We start from the raw sequence: 11456 nt of genomic DNA on the forward strand, positions 1-11456 counted from the left end.
ATTCATACAATTTATCTGATTAATTTGTTAAAACCGTCATTGATCTTCATGTTAGAAATTATTGGATATCGTATGTTTTCATTTTCTCAGCCAATAAAATATAGCTTAATATATCATTACACTTTTAAATCCTTTCACCAAAAGCATTGTTTGGGGACAGTCTTTAAATTGTACAAACTATGTATGCACTCGAGAACGTTATCAAATTAACCATGTGTTCTGGAATTTTAAAGACATATATTCCGTGTTTCAGTAAAAAGGTTTCATCTAAATCTTTCTAGATATGTTTTAAGCAGTTAGAATTTTTTAAACGTGGGTTCTTGAAATAAATATTATTTGAGTTATGTACAACTCGAAAAACGTTGTTATAAAACTCTTATGTCTGAACTTAATGTTTGTTTTAAAATTATCAGGGTAGATGTTAGTTTGATAACGTTTTTATCAGGATATTATATCTATTGTAATTTGGAGACAGTTTTCCATCAATGTTTTCATTAAAATATTTTATAATACATAAATATAAACTTGCATGCTTTTTTATTGCCTTGGAAATAAAATTTTTAATTACATATTAAGATTATTAGTTATTTTATTACTATTTATCTAATACTGACGTAATGATACTAGAATTGACTAACAATACAATAATTACTTACTATTAATTTTTTAATATGTTTTCACGTTCCTCTTAAAAAGAATACATGTACTCGTAAAATATGCATTATATGATTGTTGTGTAGTCAATGTAGTCAATGTATTGTTTGAGAACATGCTTCTAGGTGGCGCCATTTTACAGTCCGAATCATATAAAATTTTTGCCTCAAAGTATGCGTTAAATATAGAAATATATAAGTCCCCAATGTATGCGATAAAACTCAAATTTTTTTGAGTTCCCATCGCAACCAGTTCCCAAAGTATCGAAATGTCCCAACAGTATGCCTTGGCCCCCCTTGAAAGTGTCCTCATAGGATGCTCCTGATATATATATATATATATATATATATATATATATCCAGATATTTTTATTTGGGATTATTCAATAAATACTTTTTATGAAAAATTAAATATAAATAAAGAAAATAAAATAAAATAAATGTAAAAACGAATAAATAAATTATTAATCAGTAATAGTTTGAAATATTTTTTTAATGTAATAAAGATAATATAAATGTTCTCTTTGGCTTAAATTCTTCTAAATTTAAACATAATGAAACGCATTTTACTTTAATTAAGTTTATAGAATAAATTTTAACATTTGACGAAAATTCAAGTATATCAAACATTTTTAAGTCGCAAGAGTTTATTGGATATTTATAAATATATTTTGATTTTTTAACTTCAAAACTTTTCATTTTTATTTCCTTAAATTTTTTTCCTTCCAAATAATTTGTTTAATTTTAAAAATTAGACCATCTTGTAATAATATAATATCATTAAGATATTTATTATTAATAACAAAAGATCCATTTATTTTTAATTTCAATATAAACGTTTAGTTACTGTTATTCAATTTTTTGTAATTTAAAATTTCAAGGAAATGAAAAATGGAAGGTTTATTGCATTTTTTTCTTTCACTCAATCTTTGACATACTTGTTCTAAAGGTTTATCAGCTTTACGAATATATCGTTTAAGTAATCCTAAGTAACTTTCAAAAGGATAACAATTAATATAACTTAAATTACAATTTAAATTTTTTGTATCATCTGTAACATGAATAAAGTTATATGCATATTTAGAATTTGAGATTTTGGACCATATAACTCTGGAAGCGCTTCAAAGAATTTTAACAAATATATTTTGGAAATATTATGGTATGTTGCAAAATGTTCACTAGATAATATCCAAAAAGCTGTATGTAATAATAAAAAGTGGTTATAGTAATTTTTATTTCAGATATTTTTTAATACTATAGGTCCACAATATAATAAGAGAAAACGAAATTCTGTTGCTTTCCACATTTTCACATCATTCGTACTTCTCGGTCTTCTTTGAAATTTAAAAGGTACTTTGTTTTTTAAACTCAACATTCTACGTGACAATTCTACTTCGTTGATACGACTTACGCGTGCTTTACCAGAAATTATAGTCCAATATTCAATCAATTTCTTCATCACCCCACTACAGAAATACATTGAATCTAGGACAAATTGAGATATTAAATTAATTTTCGGTTCTACATATATGAGAGGTGTTTGTCCATAATGATGCTCTGAATCATCTTGATTTCTAAATGATGTATCAGTTCTCAGTTTCTCACTCGTAGATTCATACATTGTTCTGTTTTTACATCGTCTACCATAAACAGTGCACCTTCCACATTCACTGAAACCTCCATGCCCTTTTGTCATTTTCAAAAAAGACCAAGCAAGCGTATCACATATAAAATTACGTAATTTTACTGTAAAGACTTTATTATCAATTATAAAATCATTATTAATTATTTAAATATTATTTAAATCTGTAAAAAATTCTGTCAGAAAATGATGTGTACTTGCTGATTTAGAATTACCATTGAAAATGGCAACAACGAAAAGCTTATAAACATTAATTTCTGAGAAAATTTTACATAAAGTAGGCCAAAATTTTTCCAGAATTGAACAATGGTAATCCATCAACATTAAATTGTAATTTTAATTCTTTATTTTGATGAAGATTAGTATTGACATATAATCGTATGCCTCCTTTTCTAATCCAAAATAGACTGTCATATTTCTTCTTCCTTTTCGTTAAAGATTGCATTTATTTTGTAATTATTGTTAGTGTAGAAAAAAGTTTTTGAACTTTTAAGCAATTGTGGAAGTAATTTTTTTGTAAAATTAATAATAATTTATCTAAGTGCGCATGCTTTATATTACAATCAAGAGCCCATTCGCGTAATTCATTTACTTCATCGGTATTTGTTTCCTTGTTACTTTGAATTCTTTCAATTATTTGCACATTATCTGAGAATAGCTCATCTTTAAAATTTTCAATGAAAGAAATGCTGTCAGCATTCAATATTTCGGAGTCATCTATATCATTAGCTTCAGTATCGTTAGCGTCAATATTATTAACTTCGATATCATTAGCTTCAATATTGTCATTTATATCTATTTCAGCAGTAAAAATAATTTATTATAAATTAAAAAGGAATAATTTATTTAAATTGTTCAAAAATATTAATGAGGAAGGGCGTGCAAGCCTGTGTGCTTTTGTACACATATGTGTGTATATACTCGTATTTATACCTATATTCTTATTTTCTACAGTTATGATTTCTGATTCTTCTGCTTCAAATTTATCATTGTATCAATTTCAGCTGTAATAATGGATAAATTTAATTTTTAAATAAATTAGGAAGCTTAATAAGATGCTATTCCAGACAACACACAATATTTATGATATTTATAAATATGTATTAATATTTACTTTTATATTTATCATATAAATATTTTATAAATATTTTATACAAAAAAAGGGAAAAAATTATAAAATTGTTATTGCAATATTGAAAATGTTATTAAATATAGTATGTATTTCATAAATATTTTTATGTAACATCTGTAATAAATGTTTATGATCTATTCAATCTGAAATCACAAAAGTGTCTATGAAATATTATCCTACATATTTATAAAATATTCAAATAATTATAATAGATATGTAATTTTTTATAAAAATTGAATGCTATCAGACATGACATATGTAGACTGTAGTATACTCTTTGCGACAATCTTAGAGTTATGATAAGATTACTTATAATAAGTTTGTGCAAATTTTTTTTTATATTTATCCATAAAGTACTTACTTTGTAACGTTACGTCTCTCCGCCGCACCGCCACTCCGGTCCAAACGCCGAACACAACGCGTAAGACCGAGCACGTGCACGCGCTCTGCTTTGTAGGCTTGCCGCGATCACGCGCTACCGACGCTATCGTGCGTGCCGCGCGCCGCGCGCAAGCGTTCCTACTCCGGCCGGCTCAACCGCGCGCGCTGATTGGTACATGCGACCGATGTCATGATAAATTTTTGAAAAAATCTCTTTATACTTAATCATTTCTCTTTTTACCGATATCTTTGAACGCGCAGTTTATTTTTATATACCGAATTCATTATTTTTTTATTTATATTTGTAATGTTACCAAGAGTAGACGTGTATTCGGCTGCTACAAATGTGAAATTTGCAAGCAATCATTGCGTTTATTTGTTCAATATTTCGAGGTATTGAACAAAATCTAATCAACGCAATGGTTGCTAGGATACTTCACATTTGTAATGGAACTATCTTTCTCACTCGCTTTCTCACTTTTTCTCACTTTTGCATTACGTGTCATCCCGGAGACGCGGCAGTCTTCAGAACATATTGCTAACTGAATGACACTCGTTGCTATGACGCTCGTCTCGTTGCTATGTCGCTTAGTTCGACCCTCCCCACCACAAGAAAAATTTGGTAGCCATTTGTCAGCCACCCCTTCGTGGCTATCTGTTGCTAGGTGTCTACTGATAGACGCGGCAAATGCCGCGCGCGGCAACGTGGCAGTTCAGAAAAAACTAAATTCTATTTCTGATGTCGCTAGCCGCATGAACGCGGCGTTATTGCATTTCCCGCGTTGAAATAAAATAACATAACCTTTTTTAGTTATAATAAAACACAAACTGTAATAAAAAATATCTCAATTGTAAATATTACATTGTCGGGACTGTTATTAATTTAATCAGCAAATCATATCTGTGAAAATGAAAGATCGATTCGACAATGCAATGATGCGAAAAAAAAATTAATTAATTGCATTTCTACTTACATTTCTACTTTTTCATCGTTCGTTTTTATTATTTAGTACATGAAAGAAAAGTAGAATGATTTTTGTATGTAATGATTTATAGAATCATTCGACATCGATTTGAACAATAATATTTTATTAATTATCTGAAATTTTTTTCTGAATTTTTATATAAATTGAAACACTTTAGAAATATTGAGAAATCCATATTTTTTTCTCCGAATTTTTCATATATATGTATATTTTTACATATTATAAAATTTACATTAAAAAATCTGAGAACTATTCTAAAAAATATGTTATACAGAAAATCAGGAAAATTTTAAGAAAAGTTTTCATCGGATTATATAAATTTGTCTCAGACTTTTAAATATAATTTTCAAAATTTTTAGATATTTTTTAGATATTTCCAGAAGTTTTCAAAATTTTTGTAATATTTTATAGTTTTTAGAAAATTTTTTAGTTTTTTTATAAAATATTAGAATATTTCAGAATTTATGCATACATAAGAAATTTAAAGAAAAAACTTAATTACTTAATATTCTTGAAAAATGTTCTGTAATTCGTATAAAAAGTATATCTGAGAAAAATTTTTATTAGCAATAGAGCTAATGATGTCTTTCTTCTCAAACCGATTTTTCTAGTTTTATCTTTTTTGTACACCAAAATTATTACATAAACTATAAAAAAAAAAGATTGAAGAAAAGAAAATTGCAGCAGTGTTACAATGTTGCAGATTGCAATGCAATATTACGGAGACATTGCAAAAACATAAATTAACAATATGCCTGCAACATCGCATGGCATATGCCAGTAATATTCCGGAAATATTGCAATATTTTTTAATAAAGTAGTGGCAATAAAAAGCCAAAGCAAAATTAAAAAATTAAAAATGAAATAAAAATAAAAAAGTAAAATTAAAATTATTAATTAATTATTAATTTTATTAATTATCCATCAAAATTAATAAAAATTTCAAAAATTTTTGACTTGCATTTTTGACATCGAAACGACATCGTTTCGAGAAACTATTTCCCATACAGCACAGAGAGATTGCAGGAACATTGCAGAATGATTTAATTGAAACATTGTAATATTGCATTTTGATTGCGAAACATTGCTGCAACATTACTGGAAGATTGCAGCAACATTAAGATATCCGCTTTTTGAAATATTGCATTGAAACATTCTATTTTTCCAAAATATTTACATAAATATTATTACATCACATAATTCCAATGAATAAAATAATATTTGTGTAACATTTTAAAAAACATTTTTCGCAAAAAAAATCTCGGGAATATTTTTTCGGAAATTTCCAAGCGGTCACCCATTCAAGTCGCAACTCTGGTGAACATTGCTTGATCTCCGTGATCGCTGCGAATTGATCCCTCATGATGACATGTGAACACTTTATGATGATATGTGTATATAACTGGTAGATCAGGTCAATATACGTCATCGAAAAAATGAAATCTGTATAATTAAACCACAGTATTTATACATATAAACATATCTAAAATTATAGTTTTTTTTTTATACTAATTTTGCAAATGCAGAATAGCATTTAGAATAACTTTTTTATTTAAGTGTGAAAAACAGGCCAATGACGAGCAGTAATTTTAGTTGTTAAAAATTAAATTACATATATTTTTTCAATTAACATTCGAAATAAATAAAGCGGGACTAGTTTCTGCCTTACTAAGGCTTTCTTCAGCCGCTATATACAACATATACTGATGTTGACAAGTTAATTACATATTAATTCAAATATTACATAAGTTAACTAAATGTTCTAAATTTCGGAGTCAAAGTTTATACATAAAACCGCATTTCACATCCTGTATTGTTATCTTGTGTTATTATTGCGTATTTGGTTCCATTATTCGTGGAGATCTTTATTTATTGTATCTAGCTGTTATCATGTAAGTGTGTCTATATCGAATTTGTACAATTTTTCTTAGTGTATATTGTTACTTTTAATTGTTATTTTAATTAAAGACGAGTTACATACCAATTTGAGATTTTGACGAAATTGACGTACCAATAGATGACAACAATAATGTTATATATAAAATTAACTGCAAAGATTGTGATGCTACTTACGTAGGCCAAACCAAAAGGAAACTAAGAACGAGAGTGAACGAACACAGAAAGAACATCAATAGGGATGCATCGGGATACTCAGTAATTACAGAACATAGAATAGAATACAATTATAGTTTCGATTGGGACAATCCGGAAATTTTAGATTATGAACAAAATTATTACAAAAGATTAATCTCTGAAATGATTCACATAAAAGCTCAAAAGAACAGCATTAATTTGAACAGTGATACTGAGTATCTCGATGTATCTTATTTTGATTTATTAGACAGAATCGAAAACAGTAAACTTTTGAGATACATGATAAATAAATGATGTTATGATCAACACCAATACGACCTTGCGAAAAATCGTTAGCGGAGTCTCGAAGTTCAGTCGATCACGATCTGTCGACAAGCACGCCTGTGTCTTTTCTCTCGCCAGGAAAATGTACGTCAATTTCGACAAAATCTCAAATTAGTATGTAACTCGTCTTTAATTAGAATAACAATCAAAAGTAACAATATACACTAAGAAAAATTGTACAAATTCGATATAGACATTTATATTTAATAGACACATTTACATGATGACAGCTAGATACAATAAATAAAGATCTCCACGAATAATGGAACCAAATACGCAGTAATAACACAAGATGACAACACAGGATGTGAAATGCGGTTTTATGTATAAACTTTGACTCCGAAATTTAGAACATTTAGTTAACTTATGTAATATTTATTATTAGAATTAATATGTAATTAACTTGTCAACATCAGTATATATTGTATATAGCGGCTGAAGAAGGTTTTAGTAAGGCAGAAACTAGTCCCGCGTTATTTATTTCGAATGTTAATTGAGAAAATATATGTAATTTAATTTTTAACAACTAAAATTACTGCTCGTCATTGGTCTGTTTTTCACACTTAAGTTTATGAATACACGAGCGACACATAGTATACAACTTTTTTATTATTTGTTAAAATAAGAATGTAATTAGAAAATATATATCGATATAATACAATAATTAAATTAAATATGAAAAAATTTTTATTAAAAGACAATTAAAAAATATTGTTCATTTATTAGGCTGTAGATCGAGGCTTCTTCATATATGGACCTATTTTGTCTATTGATATAAATATTTATGTTTCTTAACAATACTATGATGCATACAGCACCACGGGACCGCATGCCTTTTTCTAGACATATTAAAGTCAACATTTGAAGGATGTCTGCAGACGTCTATGCAAAGTCGATTTGCAGTCAACTTTGAAAGCTTGACTTGGATGAGTCGACTTACAGTCAATATATGGACGGTTGTAACTGTTGGACATCTCGCAAACATTGCGTCCGACAACCCAATAACATCGCGGAGGAAGCCTCGCGAGTATCGACCTATCGACACTCGCTCCCGCCTGCGAGTGCACTCTCGCAGCACTGGACACGGACGCTTGGCGTCTCGCCTCTCTACATCACTATTCTTTCTCTCTACGCGTGATCTGCACACGGGCTCTCGCCGCCTCATCTCTACTTTTGTACGAACGAAACAGTCTACAATACACTAGTGCTTTTATGTCATTCACTGAGTTCCTATCAATCAACCTGCCCGGTTCCTGCTCTACTCGCTACAGTAACGTTAGAGAATGTAGAGATTCAGCGGAAAATTTAGTAACGTCGCCCGACGTTAGTTTGCTAAATGCGGATGAATAATTATGGATGAGTTAAATTAATATATTATTATACGCGAATATTCTGCTTTGGTTCTTTATTGCCATTACTTTATTAAAAAATTATGATATTGCAATGTTTCCGGAATATTACTGGCATATGCCATGCGATGCCAGTTGTTTCTGCATATGTTTCTGCAATGTCTCTGTAATATTGCATTGTAATCTGCAACATTGCAACGTTGCTGCAATGTTATTGGAATTTTTGTGCTGTATGGGTTCTGACTGGGTATATTTAATCTCCAATCTTGATAATTATAAACAATCATATGTATATATATATATATATATATATATATATTACTTTCCTAATTGCTATCTTAACTAACATTTTAGTATAAAACTCTATATTACACACAAATATAAACATCTACTAACCTTTGGAATCTCCATATCCACTTCGGCTATCGTTACAACCTTTCAAATTTTGCTTTTGAAATCACTTTTGCGATGCCGCAAGTAAAGTTGGACTAATCCAACTTTATTTGCGGCAACGCAGGAGGATTCAGAAGCCCCTAGATCTAGTTCTTTCTGAACTGACGCGTTGCCGCGCGCGGCATTTACCGCGTCCATCAGTAGGCACCTTAACCCGGCCGTCCCGGCCATTAATGCCCGTTTCCTCTAACGTGGTTCAAAATTTTAATCCACTTTAAACTCCAATCAACGACATTTTGCGTTTAACCAAGCTTTTACTGAAAGTTCAAATGAGTTAAACGGCGTTCACTCTGAACGCCTATTTTTTGCCGGTTAACTGGTTTGATCGGCGTTTATGCAGAAGATAACGCAAAACGCCGACATTTGAGATTGTTTAAAGTTAGGCATATTGTCATCTGTATTTATTCTTAGTTTTGGAGTCATTATGACATATAATATTTTATCATCATCTGATGATGAAAATATAATAAGATATATAAATAGGAGACACAAAAAATTTAAATTACGTATGAATTATTTCAAGGATTTAGATGAAATAGAATTTAAAATGAGATTTCGGCTAAATAAAAACAACGTTTTATTAGTGTTAAATAACATAGAAGAAGAATTAACATTTTTATCTAGGCATGTATATTTTTTTATAATTATAATTATCCTTAATTATCTTATCTTATAATTATTATTTATTAATAATTATAATAATTATCTTTTAATAATTATAAAAAGTTATACATATTATGTACCAAAGAAAACCATTAATTAATATATTTTTACAGAAATAATCCTATAACTCCAATGCAGCAATTACTTTTAACACTCAGATTTTTTGCAACAGGATCTTTTATAATATCTGCAGGTGATTTTGCTGGAGTAAGTACAACCAGTGCTCATAGAATTATTCACCATGTTACAAACGCAATTACCATACTTCGGTCACATTTTATAAAATTTCCTACGACTAATAATGAAATAAAGATGGAACAAATAGAATTTTATAAAATCTGTCGATTTCCAAGAGTTGTAGGCTGTATAGATTGCACACACGTTCGAGTTCAGTCCTTGGTAAGCAGTTATATTAAAAATTTCTTTATGGATTATTTAAAATATGTTTACATATGTAAAACTACAAGTCTAACTATTAGACCTTACACTTGTTTTACTTATATATTGTAGGTACTGAGAATGCAGAACTATTTAGAAATAGAAAGGGATATTTTTCTTTAAATGTGCAAGCAGTGACAAATAGTAATTTAGAAATAATTGATATAGTAGCTCGGTGGCCTGGATCGACACACGATAGTACCATTTTTAATAATAGTCGATTCCGAGGTACATTTGAACAAGGGGCATTCAGGGATGGACTTTTCAGGGAAGCGCATATACGTACTCAAAATATAATTGAGCGCCTTTTCGGAGTTTGGAAAAGACGATTTCCAATTTTAGCATTAGTGCTACGTGTGCGATTGGACAAAGTAGTGGCTATAATAATAGCTACTGCAGTTTTACATAACATTGCTCGGCAAAATCGAGATGAAAACCCAGAAGATCTTAATTTAAATCTTCCAGCATCTCGGGATGAAATACTTAATTATGGCAATATGAATCCCTGAAAATGCAGATAACAGAAATAATGATAATGCAATCGAGAGAAGAAGACTTATTAACAACTATTTTCAAAGGTAAAAAAAATGTATATAATTTATTTACACAATATTAGGAATATATTAATAATTACTTTTCTGTACAGTTACAGTTTATTGTAAGCTAATTAAAATAAAATAAAAATGCTAGAAGAAATACGCAATTATTGAACAAACTATAAAATATTGTACCAGCAACAAAATAAAGTTTTATTTATAAAAAATAAATAAAATTTATTTTTTGATTACATCTCTGTCGTGGAACGAGTGAAAACTGAAGTTTGAATTATGGAAACCTGAATTATGGATTAGATATTTTAAATAAACAATAAAGAAATAAATTAAATTACTTATCAAACAATTAAAGTCGAACATAGGTGCAATCTATACAGTAAGCAAAAAACTATTAAGAAATTAATTATAATAAAAATATATATATTTATTGGATGACAATGTTAACGTTTCTTGTATGTTATTTAACATTAGCACTTATATTTAGTCAAAATCTCATTTTTAATTAAAGATATACATAAGCGCGCACGCGCTTGCACACACACACACACACACAGACACACACACACAGACACACACACACACACACACACACATTATCTAATAATAAACTATATTGTTAAATAATATATTATATTATTCTTTTTTATGTAAGAATATATTTTTCCTTTTACATACATAAGTAAATTTACAACTTGTGAAAAATTTACTGAACAAAAACATTAAAATGTAGTGTTGTACTGTACCAGTTGACATACTTAAAATTTAGTTTGTACAGTTTTATTATTAA

The 11456-nt window shown here is 28.8% G+C and overlaps 1 protein-coding gene across 1 annotated transcript; it reads left to right on the plus strand.

Moving 5' to 3' along the window:
• Positions 1 to 9763: 9763 nt before the first annotated feature.
• LOC120359525 (putative nuclease HARBI1) lies at positions 9764 to 10703 on the plus strand. The gene is made up of 2 exons (XM_039457273.1): positions 9764 to 10076; positions 10188 to 10703. The coding sequence occupies exons 1-2, from the start codon at positions 9810 to 9812 to the stop codon at positions 10236 to 10238; spliced, it is 318 nt and encodes a 105-aa protein (XP_039313207.1). The 5' UTR covers positions 9764 to 9809; the 3' UTR covers positions 10239 to 10703.
• Positions 10704 to 11456: the final 753 nt, after the last annotated feature.

Source organism: Solenopsis invicta, chromosome 14, assembly GCF_016802725.1.
Source record: "Solenopsis invicta isolate M01_SB chromosome 14, UNIL_Sinv_3.0, whole genome shotgun sequence".
Taxonomy (NCBI): Eukaryota; Metazoa; Arthropoda; class Insecta; order Hymenoptera; family Formicidae; genus Solenopsis; species Solenopsis invicta.

Coding starts and splice junctions, on each gene's coding strand:
- LOC120359525 (XM_039457273.1), top strand. CDS start 9,810: ATGCAGCAATTACTTTTAACACTCAGATTTTTTGCAACAGGATCTTTT. Junction 10,077..10,187: donor ACGTTCGAGTTCAGTCCTTG/GTAAGCAGTTAT, acceptor TATATATTGTAG/GTACTGAGAATGCAGAACTA.